The sequence below is a fragment of the Salvelinus fontinalis genome, chromosome 24 (genome assembly GCF_029448725.1).
Source record: "Salvelinus fontinalis isolate EN_2023a chromosome 24, ASM2944872v1, whole genome shotgun sequence".
Taxonomy (NCBI): Eukaryota; Metazoa; Chordata; class Actinopteri; order Salmoniformes; family Salmonidae; genus Salvelinus; species Salvelinus fontinalis.
Window position 1 is genome coordinate 27,760,364 of NC_074688.1, and position 22,766 is coordinate 27,783,129.

The 22,766-nt window shown below is 44.2% G+C and overlaps 1 protein-coding gene across 1 annotated transcript in view; it reads left to right on the forward strand.

Annotated features, from left to right (window-relative positions):
- Positions 1 to 22,487, forward strand: part of LOC129822596 (T-box transcription factor TBX4-like) — a 25,108-nt gene extending 2,621 nt beyond the window's left edge. The window contains exons 2-9 of the mRNA XM_055880947.1: positions 93 to 235; positions 597 to 691; positions 11,742 to 11,861; positions 15,674 to 15,821; positions 18,745 to 18,897; positions 19,149 to 19,237; positions 19,973 to 20,211; positions 20,461 to 22,487. Coding sequence (XP_055736922.1) covers positions 93 to 235; positions 597 to 691; positions 11,742 to 11,861; positions 15,674 to 15,821; positions 18,745 to 18,897; positions 19,149 to 19,237; positions 19,973 to 20,211; positions 20,461 to 21,140 — 1,667 coding nt within the window. The 3' untranslated portion in view covers positions 21,141 to 22,487. The remainder of the gene's footprint in view (positions 1 to 92; positions 236 to 596; positions 692 to 11,741; positions 11,862 to 15,673; positions 15,822 to 18,744; positions 18,898 to 19,148; positions 19,238 to 19,972; positions 20,212 to 20,460) is intronic.
- Positions 22,488 to 22,766: the final 279 nt, after the last annotated feature.

The window sequence follows — 22,766 nt, forward strand, 5'->3', positions numbered from 1 at the left end:
ATAAGTTCTATATGTAATTCTATGCTCTATGTATTGTAAGTCTGTGTATTGTAAGTCTGTGTATTGAACTGAAGCTGTTGTTCGTCTCATAGAGATGCTCCAGGAGAAGGCCTCAGCTGTGACGGATGACAGTGTGACTGGGGTCCAGCCTGGGCCCCCAGACCTCAGCCCTGACTCCGCTCACCTGGGCCTGCCTACAACTCCCAGCATCCCCCAGGGCAATGAGCCAGACCAGGTAACCATGGGTATTGTAGGCTCTCAACACAGAGCCAGAACCACAACTGCAAAGTTATTATATGTTCAGAAGTTTCCTATTCTTGGAAATGACGAAATGGGTATGTTTCCTTGCTCTCATTGTCAATGATTTTAGCTATTATTAAGGAAGTCGTTGACTTGTTAACATCATTTTTGGCCATATTAAATCGTGGGTGTTTTTATTTCTTGTCGGGGCAGAGTAGGTGGACACCCTATCAATTGTGACTGATTTATTGAGAATGAACTGGTTTAACTTAAAAATGCAGATGGCATAATGTGAGTTGTCTATAAACCCACAACAGGTTGCCAACCCTCATGGCTGTCTACCTTTCTCTATTTAGAATATTGAGAACATCAAGGTTCTTCTTCATGAGAGGGAGCTGTGGAAGAAGTTCCATGAGGCGGGAACAGAGATGATCATAACGAAAGCAGGCAGGTGAGTACCTACAGTTCATATATCACAGCAAATACATGGGCTACACCATATTAGTAGACTAGCACTACACATTCTATACTATACTAAACTGTTCTAGACTCATCTCAGATTCCCCAAAAATAGGTGTTACTTCTGCAAATTGAGTAGCTGCTTTCATTAGTGTTAAAATGTAGTCATTATGGCAGCTCCATTTTGAGTAGCTATGGCCATCTGTTGGAGCTAAGGCAACCAATTACACCATGCTACAGTTATGTCACGCTGGGTCTCAGGTAGAGAAAATGAAGAGACATCATTTCTGCCCCAGTGAACATCTAATTGAAAACACAAACCCACAGCTCTGCTCTGTGTTAGATTTAATGCTGCCCCGTGGATTAGACAGTCTGGCCCTTAACCTGGACTTTAACCAGAAGATGACTAGATGCTTTCTAACCAACCTCCGCCCACCCCTCATTCCTCACAGGGGCTTTTTCCCAGTCCAAAATGTAAAAGGTCACCACAATTTTTCTTTAATGCCGCATCACTGTGAAAGATGGGCTTTACCTTGTCCAGCTGATAAAGTGCGCTGAGAATCCTTTAAAACCTTTGAAGGGCCCGGCCTCAGAGTGATGCTTAGCTACGCATCTCCACCAGCTGCACTCAGCTGAAAAACCTGACTGACTGAATAGGCTTATACAGTCAGTCAGCCTGAGAAGCCAGGGCAGCGTCCAAAATGGCACCCTGTTCCCTTTATAGTGCACTACCTTTGACCTGAGCCGATGGTGAGCATGAATAGGGTGCTATATGGGACGCATGCCAGGTTTATGTTGCTCGGTAATGGAGCAGGAGCAGCTACAGTACGTAATTCAACAATTCTAAGAATGAACTCTGTCTGAACTGATGTGAAGATAAAATGTTATTGAACAAAAAAATGGATTGTAAATGAAACCAGTTGTAGGCCACAACACTGTGGGCGAGAGTTGGCTTTGTCGAGAATGTTGTAGGTAGGATAACGAAAAACTGTAGGGGCCAAAATCGTAATCTGAATTTTTTGCAGGTATATTTCTATGTAAAAATGATGAGTAAACATAGCAAGGCTGCTTCACTGCTACACCAGCTCGAGCTAGACATTTTGCACTGCATGCTCTAACAGAAATATTGTTGTTCAATTTGCAACTGAGGCTGCCAAAACAATTCAATGCCAATCTATTCCAACACCAACTTTTTCAGAGAAGAATCTGGAAGGAGCATCAAGCAGTAGTGCTAGGTGCTGCTAGATGCTAAAGGATCTGACGAGCTAGCAGGTTTTAATACCTCTCAGTACTTGAAGAATGTATGAATAAATTAATAAATGAATGAATGAAGGTTCTCAGGAACATTTTCTCTTGTAAGGGATGACAGTGAGAGGTCAACATGCTATAGAGGTTGTGCAGTGTCCGGTCAGCACTCCTTGGAAGGTGCAGAGTGAGGGGGCAGGGCTAGGAAGAAGTTATGGCTGTGTCTTTAGACTAGACCGTGGCTTGGGAACATACTGCCAGTTCAGCCCTTCAGCCTTACAGTGCAGCTTGGCCCTTCAGCCTTACAGTGCAGCTTGGCCCTTCAGCCTTACAGTGCAGCTTGGCCCTTCATCCTTACAGTGCAGCTTGGCCCTTCAGCCTTTTACAGTGCAGCTTGGCCCTTCAGCCTTTTACAGTGCAGCTTGGCCCTTCATCCTTACAGTGCAGCTTGGCCCTTCAGCCTCATACAGTGCAGTCAGTGAACTCCTTACTGAGGAACGTAGATGTAGTTTGTTATTGTGAGTGCAGCAATCCCAGTCTTAATCCTTGCTCTTCAACATACCTAGGCAGTGCTCCAACTCTCCCCTCTCTCACTTTCTATAGACACAGTGCTCATTCTCTCCTCTCTTTCTGTCTGTACACAGCCAGTCAGTGGGAGCGGTGGCAGAGGGGTGATAAGAGGACCACGGGGCCGGCTTTCAGCAGCGTCTAGCGGTGGCCTGGATCGCTCCATCATCCCCCTGCCGCTCCTTTTGATCTCCCTCAGTGTTGGATGTTCCCAGAGACGGAATGGCACCCTATTCCCTGTATAGTGCACTAGATTTGACCAGAGCTCTATGGGCCTTGGTCAAAAATAGCACATTATAAATGGAATAGGGTTCTATTTGGGAACAGCCTGGATAGATCCGTGGACTGGAGGGCCTAGGAGGCAGGGAGGCTCATAGTGCTGGGCTGCTAGGAAAGAAACAGCTGGCACACACCACACAAACACACACCCACACACTGACACTGATATCATACACATTCTCCATCTCCATTTCTCATTCTCTCCAGTCCTCTACACACACAAACAGTCTCTCAGGCACGCATGTTCACAGAAAACACATGCCTTGGGAAAATGTGGCAATCAGCTTGTCCTGACTTGTTTGACCTTGTTTTGACAGGCACTCGCTCTAACAAACGCGTCCCTTTCCATTGTTCATCATTGTCATATTCCGTTTTTGATGACACAAAGGCGTGCTTTAGAGTAAAGTCCTGCACCTCAAGGGGATGGGCAGTAAAGCTTAGATATTTCATCATAGCTGTTTGGCAGCTTTGCCATGGAAACCACAGTATCTGTCATCAGGCAGGACTGAGGTGGCTGAGCCATCAAGGTCCTCAATTAGCCATTAGCAATGCTAAGTGATTCAGTGTGGGCCCCCACGCTGAGCTATGCTGTGGACCCCGTCGTGGAGATGAGTCTTTTGGTAATGGACTCAGATAGGGAGAGGGTAATTCTGGGGCCCAATCGAACACGGTTTCCACCGTAACTATACACCACAATTTCAACTCATGAGTCATGTCTTTGTCAGAAAATGGAATCATTCTTATGGATGTGCTGAAAAGCCACCAGTAATAATGTCAGGCTGGGTTACATAGAAATAGCCTCATATCCTTCTAGAGACCTCCTGATCTGTTGACACAGGCCTCAATATGGGTTGAATGGTGTGAGTGGTTGGATGGTGTGACTGGTTGGATGGTGTGAGTGTGGCACCAGGACTGATCTCCACACTGATTGGATTTACAATTGGCTCATTCATCCCCCTCCTCCCCCCTGTAACTATTCCCCAGGTCGTTGCTGCAAATGAGAACGTGTTCTCAGTCAACTTACCTGGTAAAATAACGGTAAAATAAAATAAAATAAAATAAATAAATAAATTTGGAGCCTGAGAGAGAGACAGAGGGAGATTACCTGCCTTGAATGCCCTCTACCGTACAGGATGGGTTGAGTATTTGTGATCCATGAACAAGGCTTTAGCAAGGGCTCCTGTCCGGCCAGAAAGATCTGGGTCCTTTGAAGCATTGTGCGTTAGCAGCAGATAGAGGCTGGGTCCCAAATGTCACCCTGTTCCTTATATGGTGCACTACTTTTGATGCACCCAGAGCCTTTTGCTTGGTCAGCCTGGCGGCCCCAGCTATCTGCTCCCTCTTACACTCATCTGTTCAGAGATCATGTCACCGTCAGCCTTTCACAAGTGTGTCTCACACTCTTCTATTTAAACCTGTTGCCAGGAGAAGGGGAAGCAGCAGGTCAACTGTACTGGAGTACAGACCCTTTGACCGACCATACTCTCAGGGGGTGATGCGGTACGATGACAAGTCAGATGTAAAAACTGCTGTCTGATCCGAACCGCCATTAAAAAGCACTTAGGGGTTTATAAGGGGTGCTGCAGATCCCTTTGCAACTTTTTGCTTTGACGCAGATGTGATGAAAAAGAGAGCCGTTTCTCAGGGAAGAGGTCACGGAAGGCAGCGCCATTCATGTGTTTTATGGCCTTGTCTGCTATATTAGCATATTCTGTCTATCATTCCTAAGTCTCCCTCTCTGAGACGGATGAGAGCAGAGAGCTACACTCACAGCGTTCCTACACTTGTCTTTTTATGGCGCTGCTGCCGCTGCACTCTTGAAAACCATCATGTGAGTTCTAAGAACATCCCACTGGGAACACCATGTCATTTTAACCCGGAAATTTGATTGAAATGTTGATCAATGAGATTTCAACCTTTATCCCCCCACTCAAAAAGACAGCCAGAAGTCTGTTGAATAACTGATGTGTTATCACTATGCTTTCAACCATCTAAAAGCACAACCAAATTCCAGTTGTCATCGAAATGTGTTATCTCTGCGCTTTCTAACATTTTAAAGCACAGTAAAGTTCAAATGGGGAAACAATATCGGATATGTTGTATTCATACACCAACTTAATGTGTTATCACTGTGCTTCATCTAATAGCACAACCAATATACATGGATTGTAGTTGAGATTACATCAAAAGTACATAGTGTAGGGGATCAATGCTGTTTGAGATTCTGCACAGATTATTATAGCAATTGTGAAGATCTCGACCGACCTGCGATCTTTGCGTGCTGTCTTGAACATGCACGCTTCTATGATGACACAAGAAGACATTTATAATTACAGTAGGCTAACCTCAACATGTGGCCGTAGATGTGTTAGTCATTTTAAGTTTGAATAAATAACGGGTTCAGAATATTAGGAAAGAAAGAAAGGCCATCTAAATATATGCATATTTTTCTGTGTCAGCACCAATTGGTAGATTTAAAAATACTCTGATCTCGTAGATTATTTTGGGTTTGGAAAGTATGTAGGAATCATAAAAAACAGGTTAGGAGAGCCTTTGTGCATGAAAGATAGAAAACTGTAGTTTGATTCATTCTGAAAATTGCCTCATTCAGTTCTTTAACCCATGGTAATGTTGGAAGATTAGTGTACGTAGAATTATAACAGGGAGAATAGTGTACAAGAGTAGGCTATACCCTCGTCTATTGCCTGCACTAACCATGGAACTGTGTGATGACACAGCCAAGTATTGCTCTATGCATCGGGTTCAAACTGTTACGGCTTGGTCTGCACTCAGCTCCATAACGATTTAATAAAAAATATTATCAACTGTTACTAATGATCCTCAGTAACAACCACATGACGGTGACGACGTTTACAGAAGAAGCAAAGGAAGGTAAATGAAAAAATGGAATTAAATGGAATGATAATGTAGGATATACCAACTGAAGGGAACTAACAGTAAATTGGCAGTTAAATATTTGTTGTTATTAGGCCTACTGATGGTCGATACTGATAGTGGCTAATATTTAACATGATAGACAGAGAAAGTTGAGGTAGTCTATAATTAAGACATTCAAGAGTGGCTATCCCTGCAAGTTAAAAGGCCGTACAATTAAAATTCTGCATAACTGCACAGCGTTTCATAAACTTTACTGTGGGAACGTTATGTTGATATGCCTCAGTTTGCTGCCATAAGACTGGTTTTACATTTTTCTCCAGAGATTATAAGGTAAAATGTATCTAAAACATTATATTATTATTATATTTGTCAATTCCCTTATCCAAACAGATTAATAATTTACCTAGCTCTTATCAATAGCTCTTGTCAAGTTGTAAATTACAGTCCATGGAGAATGGTGTTATTTATATGGGGAAAAAATTATGTTGATGCTTTTTTTCTCTTGGAACCAGGATGTTCACCAGAATTTTTTTAATGGTTTCCTTGCGCGTAAAGGTGGTGGAGTTATGAGGGAATTAAGTAAAGGTCAGAATACAGCGTATCTGTAGACACACCTCAGCCACACTTTCATTTACTCGATCTCCACCCAAAAGGAATAGCAGGTGAAAAGCTTGCTATTCTCATGCTTAAGTTCAAGGTCAGCAGGCACGTCATTGGAATCGGCTCCATATTGAATTGTGTTTGGTTGTCAATGCAACCAAATATCAACATTTGAAGGATATGTATCTTTTGTGCCACTGACTTTAATTCCAGTTTGTCTACAAATTAATAATTGATGTAGAATTCACGTCTCCATCTCAACCAAGAATCAAAGTTAAAGAATAGGACAAAATCATATCAAACTTTATGTAAAGTGCATTTAAAGTCGGATTTAGTCCTAGTCTTTCATTTAGATTTTTGGTTGAGATGGAGACGTGAATCCAACATATCAATGATTCATTTGTAGACAAACTGGAATTAAAGCCAGACTAAGTCAGTGGCACAGATGGAACTATCCAAGCAAAAGTATGTGGACACCTGCTCGTCGAACATTTCATTCCAAAATCATAGGCATTAATATGGAATTGGTCCCCCTTTGCTGCTAAAAAAGCCTCCACTATTCTGGGAAGGCTTTCCACTAGATTTTGGAACATTGCAGCGGGGACTTGATTCCACTCAGCCACAAGAGCATTGGTGAGGTCGGGCACTGATGTTGGTTGATTAGGCCTGGCTCACAGTCGGTGTTTTAACTCATCCCAAAGGTGTTCAATGGTGTTAATGTCAGGGCTCTGTGCAGGCCAGTCAAGTCCTTCCACACCGATCTCGACAAACCATTTCTGTATGGACCTCGCTTTGTGCACGGGGGCATTGTCATGCTGAAAGAGGAAAGGGCCTTCCCAAAACTGTTGTCGCAAAGTTGGAAGCACATAATTGTTTACAATTAAATTGTATGCTGTAGCGTTAAGATTTCCCTTCACTGGATCTAGCCCGAACCATGAAAAACAGCCCCAGACCATTATTCCTCCTCCACCAAACTTTACAGTTGCCACTATGCATTCAGGCAGGTAGCGTTCTCCTGTCATCAGCTGGGCCTAAAATAGTGTATTAGAGATCATACAAAATATTTTGCTGTGACTCTCATGTGGATGATGTTAAAAATATTTGTTGGTCTGATGTGATTAATGAGGAGCATCCAGATGCTGCACTTGATGAATTTATAAAATTGCATCTTCCAGTTATTGATAAACATGCACCTGTTAAGAAACTGACTGTTAGAACTGTTAAGGCTCCATGGATTGATGAGGAATTGAAAAACTGTATGGTTGAAAGAGATGGGGCAAAAGGAGTGGCTAAAACGTCTGGCTGCACATCTGACTGGCTGACTTACTGCAAATTGAGAAATTATGTGACTAAACTTAACAAAAGAAGAAGAAACTGTATTATGAAGCCAAGATCAATGATATAAAGAATGATGGAAAAAACACTTTGGAGTACTTTAAATTAAGTTATGGGAAGAATTCAACTTCATCTTTCATCGAAGCAGATGGCTTATTCATCACAAAACCATTTGATGTTACCAATTATTTTCTGATGACTTCATTGTCAACGTGGGAAAACTTAAGCAGGAAATTCCAACAATGAACAGTGCGCCATCATATTCATGCATAAAAAAAACAAATAATGAAAGAAAAGCATTGCAAGTTAGAATTTTGTAAAGTTAATGTGGGAGAGGTGTACAAACCTCCTGGCGTTGACAACTTAGATGGAAAGCTACTGAAGATGGTAGTTGACTCAATGGCCACTCCTATCTGTCATATCTTTATTCTGAGCCCAGAGGAAAGTCTTTGTCCTCAGGCCTGGAGGGAAGCCAAAGTAATTCCGCTACCCAAGAGTGGTAAAGCGGCCTTTACTGGTTCTAACAGCAGACCTATAAGCTTGCTGCCAGCTCTTAGCAAACTGTTGGAAAAAATAGTGTTTGACCAAATACAATGGTATTTCTCTGTAAACAAATGAACAACAGACTTTCAGCATGCTTATAGAGAAGGGCACTCAACATGTACTGCACTGACACAAATTACTGATGATTGGTTGAAAGAAATTGATAATACAAAGATTGTGGGAGCTGTACTATTAGATTTCAGCGCAGCCTTTAATATTATTGACCATAACCTTTTGTTGAAAAAACTTATGTTATGGCTTTTCAACCTCTGACATATCGTGGATTCATAGCTATCTATCTAATAGAACTCAAAGAGTTTTCTTTAATGGAAGCTTCTCTCATGTCAAACATGTAATGTGTGGTGTACCACAGGGCAGCTCTCTAGGCCCTCTACTCTTTTCTATTTTTACCAATGACCTGCCACTGGCATTAAAAAAAAACGTGTGTCCATGTATGCTGATGATTCAACGATATATGCATCAGCAACCACAGCTAATGAAGTCACTGAAACCCTTAACAAAGAGTTGCAGTCTGTTTTGGAATGGGTGGCGAGTAATAAACTGGTCCTGAACATCTCTAAAATTAAGAGCATTTTATTTGGTACAAATAATTCCCTAAGTTCTAGACCTCAGCTGAATCTGGTTATGAATGGTGTGGCTGTTGAACAAGTTGAGGAGACTAAATTACTTGGCGTTACCTTAGATTGTAAACTGTCATGGTCAAAACATATAGATTCAATGGTTGTAAAGATGGGGAGAGGTCTGTCCGTAATAAAGAGAAGCTCTGCTTTTTAGACACCACACTCCAAAAAGCTCTGGTTTAGTCTAATCTTGATTATTGTCCAGTGTGGTCCAGTGCTGCAAGTAAAGACCTAGTTAAGTTGCAGCTGGCCCAGAACAGAACGGCTTTTTAACGGAACAGAACGGCTTTTAAAAATACATTTATTTATTTATTTTTACCCCCTCAATTTCATGGTATCCAATTGGTAGTAGTTACAGTCTTGTTTCATCACTGCAACTCCCGTACAGACTCAGCAGAGGCGAAGGCCAAGAGCCATGCATCCTCCGAAACACAACCCAACCTAGCCGCACTGCTTCTTGACACAATGTACAACACAGAAGGCAGCCGCACCAATGTGTCAGAGGAAACACTGTACACCTGGTCAGCGCGCACTGCACCCGGCCCGCAACAGGAGTCACTAATGCGCAATGAGACAAGGATATCCCTGCCGGCCAAACCCTCCCTAACCCAGACGACACTTGGCCAATTGTGCATCGCCCCATGGGCCTCCCGGTCACAGCCAGCTGCGACAGAGCCTGGGCTGAAACCCAGAATCTCTGGTGGCACAGCTAGCACTGCGATGCAGTGCCTTAGACCACTGCGCCACCCGGGAGGCTCTATGACTTGCTCTTAATTGTAATCAGAGTGCTGATATAAATACTATGCATGCTAGTCTCTCTTGGCAAAGAGTTGAGGAGAGACTGACTGCATCACTTCTTTTTTTAATAAGAAACAGTAGTGTTGAAAATCCCAAATTGTTTGCATAGTCAATTTACACACAGCTCTGACACACACACACTTACCCCACTAGACATGCCACCAGGGGTCTTTTCACAGTCCCCAAATCCAGAACAAATTCAAGAAAGTGTACAGTATTATATAAAGCCATTATTGCATGTAACTAAATTCCATCTCATATTGCTCAAATAAACAGCAAACCTGGTTTAAAAAAAACAGATAAAGCAACACCTCATGGCACAATGCCTCTCCCCTATTTGACCCAGATAGTTTGTGTGTATGTATCGATATGTAGGCTACGTGTGCCTTTAAAAAATGTTTATGTTGTTCTGTCCTTGAGCTGATCTTGTCTATTAATGTTCTGTATTTTGTCATTTTTCTGTGGACCCCAGGAAGAGTAGCTGCTGCTTCTACAACAGCTAATGGGGATCCTAATAAAATACCAAAATACCAAACCAAGATTAGTCTGTTGGAGTGCCAGCTGGTGAATCGTGATTCATCATTCCAGAGAACACTTTTCAACTGCTCCAGAGTCCAATGGCATCAAGCTTTGGTCTTAGGTGTGTGTGCGGCTGCTCGGCCATGGAAACCCATTTCATGAAGCTTCTGAAGAACAGTTCTTGTGCTGAAGTTGCTTCCAGCGGCAGTTTGGAACTCGGTATTGCAACCGTGTTGCAACCGAGGACAGACGATTTTTACGCACTAAGCGGTTCAGCACTCGGAGGTCCTGTTTTGTGAGCTTGTGTGGCCTACCACTTTGTGGCTGAGCCGTTGTTGCTCCTAGACATTTCCACATCACAATAATAGCACTTAAAGTTGACCGGGGCAGCTCTAACAAGGCAGAAATTTGACGATTTGACTTGGCATCCTATGACGGTGCCACATTGAAAGTCACTGAGCTTTTCAAGAAGTCCATTCTACTGCCAATGTTTGTCTATGGAGATTGCATGGTTGTGTGCTCGATTGTATAAACCTGTCAGCAACAGGTGTGGCTGAAATAGCCAAATCCATTAATTTGAAGGTGTGTCCACATATTTTTGTATATGTAGTGCACATCTTCTTTAAATGTTGATATTTGGTTGCATTGACGACCAAAGACAATTCAATATACATTTTTTCAACAAATGAATCATTTATATTTTGGATTCACTTCTCTATCTCTACCAGAAATCTCAGTTAAAAAATCTAGTCTAATCAAGCTTAGATGCACTATAAATAAAGTACGTTTTGATTTAGTCCAATTCTTTAACTTTTATTTTTGGTTGAGGTGGAGACGTGAATCCAACGTGTACTTTCCACGTAGATTCCACGTCACAATACATTGACAAATTACATGGAAATAACGTTGATTCAACCAGTTTGTGCCCAGTGGGATTGTACTTTACATATGTCCCTCAACTCTGAGATCCCCTGTGACCTCTCTAGCTCGTTCCAATCAGTCTTTAAGCCTGGCTTGATACGCTTTCTGTACACTAATCGTCCGCTCACCTGCCGGGGAGAACACTTTCCGTGCTGATGCTACACTCAGGGCTGGCTAAAACCCTTCTGCAAAGCCGGAGAAGAGCCTCTTATGCATGCTTACCGTGTGCCCTCAGCCCCACGGAGAGACACCTTGGGGCTAAAGCAGATTTTCATTAGCTCATCTGAAGAGTTAAATCTTTTCCAGTGTAAGGTAGCTAGGTGAGGGAAGGTACTTAGGTGCTCAAAAAGCTTGGGTGACATCATTGCCTAAAGCGCCTTATCAACTCGCCTTATCCCGTTCAACATCCCTCAAAGCTCTAAGGTGTGAGGGCAGCACGATGACAAAAGGCATTATATAAACCTCTGTATTTACGGGTCTTACGATACTGAAGGTGCTTAGAAGCTAATGGCAGTCTTTCCAAATTGGATCAGGATGAGGTGACTTCGTCACCAATAACGAAACACCTGCTGACCCAATTCGTGTTTGAGTGAGTTGGGGAGCGAGCTTTATGTCTAGTGGGTATAATGGTGGGTGAAATCATCGTCATTAGGGAATGTCTAATTTAATGTAAGACCCTTCTCGTGTTCTTCACAGGAGGATGTTCCCCAGCTACAAGGTGAAAGTGACGGGTATGAACCCCAAAACCAAGTACATCCTCCTCACAGACATCGTCCCTGCCGACGACCATCGCTACAAGTTCTGCGACAACAAGTGGTGAGTTAAGTTAGAGACACCTTTTAAAGAATGTGATTCTTTCTTTAACCTGGAAGACCGTTGATAAGGAATCTCCTTTACATGGGAAACCTGGTCACCAACACAGCAGCTATTTGTTATGTATTTATTTAAACCTTTATTTAACTAGGCAAGTCAGTTAAGAACAAATTCTTATTTACAATGACAGCCTACCTCGGCCAAATCCAAACCCGGACGACGCGGGACCAATTGTGCATCGCCCTATGGGACTCCCAATCATGACCGGTTGTGATACAGCCTGGAATCAAACCAGGGTCTGTAGTGACGCCTCTAGCACTGAGATGCGATGCAGTGCCTTAGACCGCTGCACCACTCGGGAGCCCCTATACAGTCAATACAAAAATCTACATATTAATAACAGACAATACAGCAATACATACAACACAAAACAATACAAAATATACAAAGACAATTATAAAATCCAGCCAAAATCCTTGTCAGGGTGGTTCTTCCAGTTTGCAGTATTGCTCAAGTTCTTCTCTAAGCTCAGGGTTTAGATGAGTAACATCCTTAATGGTTGTTATGAGACATCTACCCATTCTATCCTGTCTCAGATGCTGCATGGCTTTAGAAAGGGGGGGTCAAGAAATGGGGTGGTGAGGGAGGGTGGGGAGGGAGCGGTGAGCTTAAGGAAGGTGAAAATAGCTCTCATCTTCTCAGATCCACAGCTTCAGCCCCACCGCTCTGTAGAGGCCTTCCTCTCACCTTAGGAAAACAACCCCCAGTGCTGTAGAGTAGACAATAACGGTGGGTGCAAATGAGAGAGACATTTAACACTCTCAGACAGTTTTATATGCTTGAGGTGATGCTGCCTCCCACATTCAGTATACACACAGACAAGCAGTACACACGCACACACACATCCCTGGCGGAGGGCACTGTTCCCGGCAGGCTCTGGAACAAACACTTTATATGCTGTGACATCATTATGCAAACCAAATAATATGGAAGGGTACAAATTAACATGTTTTCTGCATTATATTCTTTATTTATACCTCCCTCTCTTCCTCGCCTTTCACAAATGTCATGTTGGATAATGTAACGTTGTTACATGTGTAACCATACAGCACCAAAAAGGATGGTAACCATAGCGGATCCCTTTTTGGTGCTGTATAGAACCCTTTTTTGAAGGTTCTATAAAGAACAATGCTCATATGTTTCTAAATGGAATCTTTATGGTGCGTTAAATAACCCTTTCCTATAAAGAACTATAAAAAAAGGTTCTCTATAGGACCAAAAAGGGTTCCGCTATGGTTACAACCCTTTTTGGTGCTTTATACAGTACAACACTTTGTAATATAGAACCTTTATGGAGAATGGTTCTATAAAAAAAAAAATTCTAACTCAAAAGTTCTACAAATAACCTTTTTGAAGAACCATACAGGGTTCTTTTTTTCTGGTTAGCCATATTATATTTTTCAAATTCCATAGGTTATATTATTTTATAAACTGTGTGGTTCGAACCCTGAATGCTGATTGGCTGACAGCCTATATCAGACCGTATACGACGGGTATGACAAAACATGTATTTTTACTCTTCTAATTACGTTGGTAACTAGTTTATAATAGCAATAAGTCACCTCGGGGTGCGTTGTGCCTAAGAACAGCCCTTAGCCATGGTATATTGGCTATATACCACACCCCCTCGGGCCTTATGGGTTAAGTGTTCGTTGGCAAGTTGAATCAAGTGTGCTAGCTCTGAAACAGCTGGGGGTCCTTAAGGAGAGAATTGAGAACCACTGACTTACACAACAGTTCTCAATTGACACAAGGCCATATGTGAGTCTTTCACAAAACACTGTCACTGGCCATAGTCATTTTTAACATGGCATAACAAAAAAGATTAGATAAACTGGAATGACACTCACTCACTGTTGTACAAAAAGAGGGGTGCACAAACCACCCCCCAAAATATTATGAGTTTAATAATTTTAATTATCACTGAAATTGGAAATAACCCTTTTTTGACTCCGCAAACTGCAAAGAACTATTGAAGGGCTCAAAGGGTTCTTTGGGTCAGTATGGTTCCACATAGAACCATCACCCTTCACAAATAACCCTTGAGGAACCCTCATTTTTTGTGTGTATTGGTTAACAACATTTGCTTGCTTTGTGTTCAAGACCAACATGTGTGATGTTCATCTCCCACTCATCTGTTCATTCATTCATCTCTATCATTGATGGAATGGAGAGATGGAGCGTGAGTCCAGGCACTTGCTGCCTCCAGTCATGGATGTCTAAATATAGTCTGTTGTGGTTGAATAATGAGGAAAACCAACTGGTTTCTGTCAATTTAATCATTGCACCCTAATCCCCTCTTCCCACAAAAACGGGATCGTTTATGTCTAAAAATACATTCTTCCAACCATTTTCAAACATCCTGGCTGCAGAGAAAAATCATCACTTCTCAGAACGAGAGAGAGAGGACGCAAATACAGTATGATGATCATCAAAATCTCTAGTACTGTAATATTTTAAGTGACAAGGCTGTCCACGGGCAACTTTGTTGTTATTGAGGTCATGTTACAATAGTATGCCATGCCATGCATGCTCCTTTGTTCTTTCAGAGCACACCAAGACCAGAACCTCATGTCTCAGTCGCTGCGCAAACTTAACTGTAGCTACGGATTGTCATTAGCACACAGTTCATTACCGCAGGGCACTGGCAAGCCGCCTGTCAAAACCTATGGGATAAAAACAGCTTGGCTGTACCCACTGGCCTTCCAGTGACCCTTTACTTTCTGTGATGCTTAGAGAGGAAACAACTTATGTTAGAATTGACCAGAAAGAATTGACTTTTCAAAACAGGTTTGGAGAATTAACGTAGCAGGTTAGGAGAATTAGGTTAAGGTTAGGAAAAGGGTTAGGTTTAGCTAAAATGCAAAAAAATTCAACTTTTGACATCAATTTGATATAAACTGTATCCCTCTAGCCATGACCGGTGATGCCACCACAGCATGCTTCTGCCACTGCCCACCGGAGCAGCATCAACCGTTGACACTGCTGGCCGTGCAAATGACAAAACAACCGTCTCCAGGGTAGGGTGTACTGAAACCAGAACCCGACGTCACGCCAAGAAAAGAAAAGTCTGCGTCCTAAATGGCACCCTAATCCCAGGGCCCGTAGTCAAAAGTAGTGCACAATGTAGGGTACCATTTGAGACCCAAACAAAGCCCCCATAAAATGCACAACTGTGCTTTGTTTTCTCTAGCAGAAACCCAGCCATTTCTTGTTTTACAGCCATTTGTTCCCATCTTTGTGGGATGGCCTGGGAGGGCCTGGAATCCCAGCGTTTGCCAGCGTGGGGTTCTGGAGTCTCTCAGCGACACCTTGGAGGAGCGTAATTAGCAGTGATGTTACGGTTGAAGCAGCCTCCAGTCTGGGGGAATGGTTCCTCTAGCCCATAGTGTGAGGGCTGAAACCGCTGCCATTACTGACTGTAGCTACATGTGTTTGTTATAAAAAAGGGATTCTTCGGTCTCAGAGGACAATCAGTGAGCCTGAATGGAGTCGTGTGGCTGCTGGAAGATTTAGCCATGCCGTGACAAGAAGTTGACAATAGGGTTTGCTAGATCACTGGGCTGCTGGGTTGCATATGGTTGCTGGATTGCCACAATGGCTGAGACATCTTGGCAGAGTAATGGCCGTTGGTTGCTGCTAGCCAAGGGGTCCTTATGACGATCACAACGTTGCACCTTAATTTTTCTCTTCATCTCCCTCTCTTTCCTTCCCACTCTCGTTCTTCTCTCTCTTCTCCTTCTCTTTCTACTCAGGATGGTGGCAGGCAAGGCGGAGCCAGCCATGCCAGGGAGGCTCTATGTCCATCCAGACTCCCCGGCTACAGGAGCACACTGGATGAGGCAGATGGTGTCCTTCCAGAAGCTAAAGCTCACCAACAACCACCTGGACCCCTTTGGGCATGTGAGTGACCCTCAGTCTACAAACTAATGTCAACATTTATAATCTTTAAGCTCAATTAACTGTAAAGGGGTTAAGAGAGAGAGAGAGAGATGATTAGCTGGGCGGCAGGTAACGAAACCCCGAGCTGACTAGGTAAAAATCTGTCGTTCTGACCATGAGCATGGCAGTTAACCCACTGTTCCCCGGGCGCCGATGACATGGATGTTGATTAAGGCAGCCCCCTGCACCTCTCTGATTCAGAGGGGTTAGGTTAAATGCAGAAGACGCATTCAGTTATACAACTGACTAGGTATCCCTCTTTCCCTTTACTGATGCCTCACAATGTAGGTGAATTCACATCCCAGGAAGGCACTGGGTCATTTCACACAATAGAGCTTATCACTTCACCTGGTCATGTAAAACAAGAAAGGTGATTGGACACAGCTCATTTTGTAAAAACTACACACTACATGAGACTTAAATAGACTAGTGTTAAAACAACAGCCGATTAGATGTGTTTTTTAACAAGAGACAGAGTCATAAAGCTGTCTTCATTGAATGAGAGGGAGAGAGGAGAGAGGGGGAAGGACTCGAGGAAGGATGGCCAGAGAGGAAAAGGAAGAGAGCAGGTGGGGGGAAAGATGGACTGAAGTGGAGGGAGTGACGGTGAGAGAAGAGATGGAGAGAGAGAAAGCATTCGAGAGAAAGTGAGCATCTTGCCACAGAGGGAGTGAGAAGTGTGACGGCGGCAGCAGTGCTGCCCAGAGGAACTCTGAGCAGGCTTGTCCAAAGCCATCCCGTCAGAAGGCGAGCTCATTAGGTTCATAACCCCTGGGATCAGTGGCGGGGCTTGCTGTCAGGTTGAGTCCGCCGCCTGGATAGTGATAAGGGCGAGTAATGAGGACAAAGAGAGAGAGAGGGGCCAGGTCTTACTAAGCCCTGCTGATAGAACAGCCCACGCCAGCAGGGGAGCCAGAGAGCCTCTCCCTCCCTCTGGCCTGCATAGCACTGGATCCACTACCCACCTGACCCACTAAACCAGGGGTGTCAAACATATGGCATACGGCCCATGGGGGCGGGGGGGGTAAAATCCAGCTTGCTAATAATCACTGAAATGAAAGCTAGACAGTCAGGGAGCACAGAAAATTCTAAAAACGATGGATAGAGGACAATTTTTTGCATATTTTGACTCCTAGGAAATATAACCCTCCGGACCTCATTGAAGACCGAGAGGCAAAATTAGTTTGACACTTCTGCTATAAACTGACGCACAGTTGAAATAGAACAGCTTGTGAAGTGAGCTAATGACAGTCAATGACAGACTCTGTTGTTTGTGCATTTGAGAGTGTGTCTTTTCAAGATTGTTTGTTTATGTATATGTGAGAATGCGGTCTGCATGACTGTGTGTGCAAGTATGTGGGTCAGCATGGCTGCTAGTCCACAGTCCAGAGCAGGATGACCATCAGCTTGATTCAACCCAGGGGTCTCAGATCTATGACAACCCTTCCCCCTCCTGACCATCCCCCACAAATTCTGCCCTTCCCCTCCTTTTGCTGCTAACCTGTCAGCATCAGCAGTAAAAACACTATCACTGATCTGGGATCTGGGATCCCACTGACCCCTGCTACTGTTGACCAAGAGATGGTCCAAGGAATCACTCCTGAAATGCTGTCACTTCCCAGCTGTCACTGAGTGTCTTGGTTTATAAACCAGTTAGCAGACTGTCTGGGGCTGGCATTTTTTCCCAAAAGATGAAAGAGAGAATGCAACCATACAGCACAGAGAGAGTCAGACTCCTTCCTGCACTGCCTCCAGACAGACCCCGGCCAGACTAGCAGACTAGACAAAGGTCGTGAGCATAGTCTCCAGTCAACCAGCCACTAGCTTATTTCTATCAGTTCCGTCACTACAGAGTCTGTAGTCAGCCAATGAACCAATTGATTATCTCTGTCTGAACCTTGCCTCAACAAAAGGGGGGAAGGGGCATGTGAGCATTGGGCTGTTCAGGGTGCAACTATGACCCCAGCCGCCTGTGTCCTGATAGCACAGGAGACTGCTGAGGGGAGGATGGCTCATAATAATGGCTGGAATGGAGTGAATGGAATGGTGTCAAACACATGGAAACCGTGCATTTGATGTGTTCGATACCATTCAATTTATTCCGTTCCAGCCATTACTATGAGCCTGTCCTCCCAAATTAGTCTTAACCTCTTTCTGTGGTAGCCTCCTGGAGGGCCTGGCCTCTTAAGTCAAGGCTCTGGTACCAGCGGGCTGTGAGTCTAGAAGGTAGGAGAGGTGGGAGAGCTTGATGCTCATCGGTCCTGACAGAGCTACGCTGGAGATGACCCTGCTCCAGTCCTGCTGACGCTCCAGTGAGCACGTTCCTAGGCTACTGGGCTACTCTGAGCAGACTGGTGCCGATGTGCTGACCTAGCCCCCCCCCAACCCAAACATTGAGCACGCTCCACACGTGCTGATTAATGCACTATACAGTTGCAACTCAAGTGTGACAAAGGGGTGCCCACTTTTCAGTATCAACACATTGAACTACAGTACATTGACAAATGTCCACATTGTATGGACAAAGTTGGGCATTGTATGCACACTAACGCCGACTCCAGGAGCATTAAAATAGGCCTACCTCCAAAAAAGGCTAGCCATGGAAAACATGAGCATCTTAAGCACCCCATTCACACTATGAGTCTATTCAAGTCAATACAATTACATCACTTGGCATTTAGCATCTAGGCCAGGGACAGCCATTCATTTAAAGGGGGAAAAACTAACCTCTTAAACAAACATATCTTAAAAAGTCTCAAGACTGTGGTGGTGGCCGGTCGTTCACTGGTGCCTCTAAGAGGACAGTGTGCTGGGATCGACTTTGTTCGTCTGACCTTGTACTGGTTTTTATTTTCTTCTACATTTCCTTCCTTCCCACTGATAGATCATCCTGAACTCGATGCACAAGTACCAGCCTCGGCTCCACATCGTCAAGGCCGACGAGAACAACGCCTTTGGGTCTAAGAACACAGCTTACTGCACTCACGTGTTTCATGAGACAGCCTTCATCTCCGTCACCTCCTACCAAAACCATAAGGTACAGTATGTGTGCCACCCATGTAGTTGTCCACCTGCTGTCTGATGTTCAATGTCTTCTGCACATAGTCTGACACGTTTCTAATGTCAGTAATACGAGAGCGTGTCTTCAAAACACTATCTGCAGGAGAAATGTTCCAAATCCAAAGTGGACAGTTATAGATCAAGTCAAGTTTTCGTAGTGAAGTTTTGACTGAACCTAGCTGCACATTTCAGTCAGTGCAGTGACAATACTTATTGCTGTCTTCCCAGATAACTCAGCTAAAAATCGAGAACAATCCGTTTGCCAAGGGTTTCCGGGGCAGCGACGAAGGGGACCTGCGTGTCTCCAGACTCCAGGGGTATGTTCTGTATGTTTATGGGAATGTGACACTCAATAAAAGTATATGGAATATTTACTTTATCATGGAAACAATTCTTCTTTTGACACAGTACATCATTCATTGGAACCATTTTTTCCTTTTGGAACTTGTTCCTTTTCTTCCTTTAGCAGATTTTTCCCCACCTGTGAATGGATTAACTGTGCTTGCTTCCTTTAATACATCGTTCTCTCTCTGCAAAGTAGAATCTATTAACGCAAGTGTTGGGGAGTAGTGAACTACATTTAGTCATTTAATTACATTTGCAGTAGCTTGGTGGTAGTTGAACTAAATTCAAATCTTGGTAGTGTTTTCAGTAGTTGCCATGTAGCAAAAATAACATATTGGTGTAGGCAAGAATGTACCTTCTTTTTTACATCAGACCTGCCCAATTCTTTTTTGCATAATCACTTTTGGTGTTTAAACTACACATTCTGTTAACATCCGACTCCAGAGTGATCTGTTCTTGCAGTTTGTAGTCTATGACATTTCAGATTTAGATATGATCATTTTTCACGAAGTAGTTTGGATGTAGTGAACTACTTTTTCAAAGTAACTTAGTTAAGTTAACTATATTTTTCTGAAGAGTAGCTTTAGTGTAGCTTAACTTCTTCCAGTGTGAAGTAATTGGTAGCTTGGTAAACTATATTTTCAGACTAGCTTCCCCAACACTGTAACGCTAATCCTTCCGTTCTTGTTTCTCCTTCCTGTCCGCAGAAAAGACTACCCAGTGATTTCTAAGAACACGGTTCGCCAGAGGCTCCTATCCTCACACGGTCACCTGACGGGGAAGCTGGGAGCTGGGGTACACCTGTCGGGGCACCCCCAGGTCCTGTCCCACTACCAGTATGAGGGTGGGGTGCCCCTGGGGAACTCAGACCACCAGGAACACATCTCCAATTCCTTCCCTCCCAGCCGAGAGCCCAGCCTTCTCTACCACTGCTTTAAACACAGAGGTGTGTTAGCTACAGACCTACCTGAAAATCTCCACACCTGTCAATCACAGAAAATGGGCAGTCCTCATTAGTCTTTCAGAAAACTTTGTTGTCTTGCAACACATCTTTTGGTGCTTCACATCAATATCACACAATATAAATGGATTGGTACACAGTTCCGAACAGTATGAAGAAGCATCATAGGACAGCAGGGTGATACATTAAGTTTTTGCATTCAGTTATGATGATTAAATCTTCATTTCTTTACAGATAACACCAGGCACTTGGAACTGGGTTGTAAACGGCCGTATCTGGACACGGCTCCTCCAGCAGTCTCGGAGGAACACTACTTCCGTTCTCCTCCCTCCTATGAGCCTCCACTGTTGTCCCACCCCTACTGCGGTGAGTCCATAAGCTCCAGGGAGGCCTGTATGTATGGAGGGATGGAAGGAGAGAACGGCCACGGGGCTGTGGGTGCTGACGACCTGGTTCCCCCCTCTCTGAACTGCAACGTGTGGGCGTCGGTGCAGCCTTACCCCCGGTACAGTGTGCAGACAGTGGAAGCCGTCCCCTATCAGCCCTTCACTGCTCACTTCACCAGTACTGCCACCGCCACCTCCGTGGTGCCCCACCACACCCCCTCCGGTCCCTCACGCCCGCAGCCCGACATAGGAGTCTACAGTCCAGCCACGGCACAGCGAGGCCTGGCCGTCATCCCCTCGTCATCCTCCGCCTCGTCTTCTTCTCCACCGGTTCCTGGTTCCAGGGATAGTAGGCCGCTGGTCTATCCTCCTCTGTACCACAGGAAGCCTGGGCCTGGGTCTCCTCTCCTGCCTCACAGGGAGTTCTCGGCCTTCCCAACACAGAGCGCCCCCCCATCCATCCGGGACCCGTCCTACCAGTACCAGATGGGGCAGAGCAGTGTAGGGGCCCACTGGAATGATAGCTAGGGCTATGGGGTGCTGTGTGGCTCCTGAGGCAGCAGCGATGTCCACCCACCCGGTCGGTCCAGAATCAACCAGACTCCCCCTAGCCAGCCAGCCAACTTTGAACTGCCTGTGAGGCATCTGAAGTGAGATTATGTTGAAATACAGCCATGATGACCTTGCCAAGTTGCACAGTGGAAGCTATAGTAGTTTAGCATGAGGAGAAGCAAATCAGAGTGGCCAAACTCCAATAGAAGCCTACATCTGCCCAAAAGCTCTGCACCTTCAGACCAATGTTATCCTGACTGGAGGAGCATCAGGACTGTGATGATGATGATGATGAGTATTCCAGAGGAAGAACCCCTCCTATAGCGTGCCATATAATGGCTTTAAAAAATTACCAATGTCAAACAGTGTCAAAAGGAGATGTGTTCAGCAAAGTGAAGAGTATACATTATGCCTTTGATGTGTTTGAAGTAGTGTGTTTAGGATTAAGATGGACACGTATGTACCAGTAATGAATTGATTAACGTTTCTAAGAAAAACATTTAAATGCAAAACTTTATCATATTATTATCAGCAAACGACGGAGTGGGACATGGATGTGTATTTGCAAAGAGATTGAAGTAACAGTCCAAATGTTTTGTTGAGACCTTGAGTAAAGCCTTCATTTCATTTGCCTTCTCTGCTTGTGTTGAGAAACTTTGCCAGTTAGAAATCTGTTGAACTTTTAAACATGGGCTGCAGGTGAACTACACAACAAGCCCACCCATGCAGTCCATTTGAGCAGAACTCAAGTGTTTGTAGGTCTAGATCTCACCTTCAGCCATAAGCCTCTGCTAGCCATGTTGTAAGCTAGCGTGACACCACTTAGCATGAAGCCAAACATCCGCTAGGCTAACGGCCCTTAGTTAGTATTAGCCCATGTCTTTGAACCACAATAGGGTAGTAAACGCTTAGCACTTTGGCTACAAACCCGAGGTCCGTTCCAAAGCAGCGTTCCCGCCTGTTGAAGTGGGACTTCGGAGAAGGTCCCTGGCCAACCAGATGGGAGCTTAAGGAATTGCTGTTAAGTCAACGCTAGTGCAGAACACAGAGCTCCGCACAAATCCCAGCCCCAAATGACTTGAGTTGGAAAAATCCTTACAAGACTTCAAATGTAAAACAGCCCGAGCGGGGCGGGCGAGGAGCCACATTGTGAAGTCAAGCTGAGCTGAACTGAAGCAGGGACAACCGTGTAACATTCGGCAAGGCCTGGCCTGTCTGACCTTGACAAGTAGGAATGGATAATAATAGAACAATATGGTGGTCTATTACCTAGCAGACCCACGTTATCCCTTCATTTCTTTTTGATATTCAATATAACTTCTTTTTTTGCACACCTGATTAAATAAATATTTGTATGCCTCCCATTGTTGCTTAGCGTTATGTTTACTCGGAAAAGTTGAAGAGGTCAGATAGAGTTGAAAAGGTCAACAGAGTAGCTTTGCGGATGTATTATATTGGTAATAATAATGGTAATGGATTCAGTATGAAATGAATTTATGTCTATCCTCCACTAGCACTTACCTGTCATTGGTGATCTAAGACACATAAGCTCACATCAATCATTACGGGGGGGCAGGTAGTCTAGCAGGTTAGAGCTTTGGG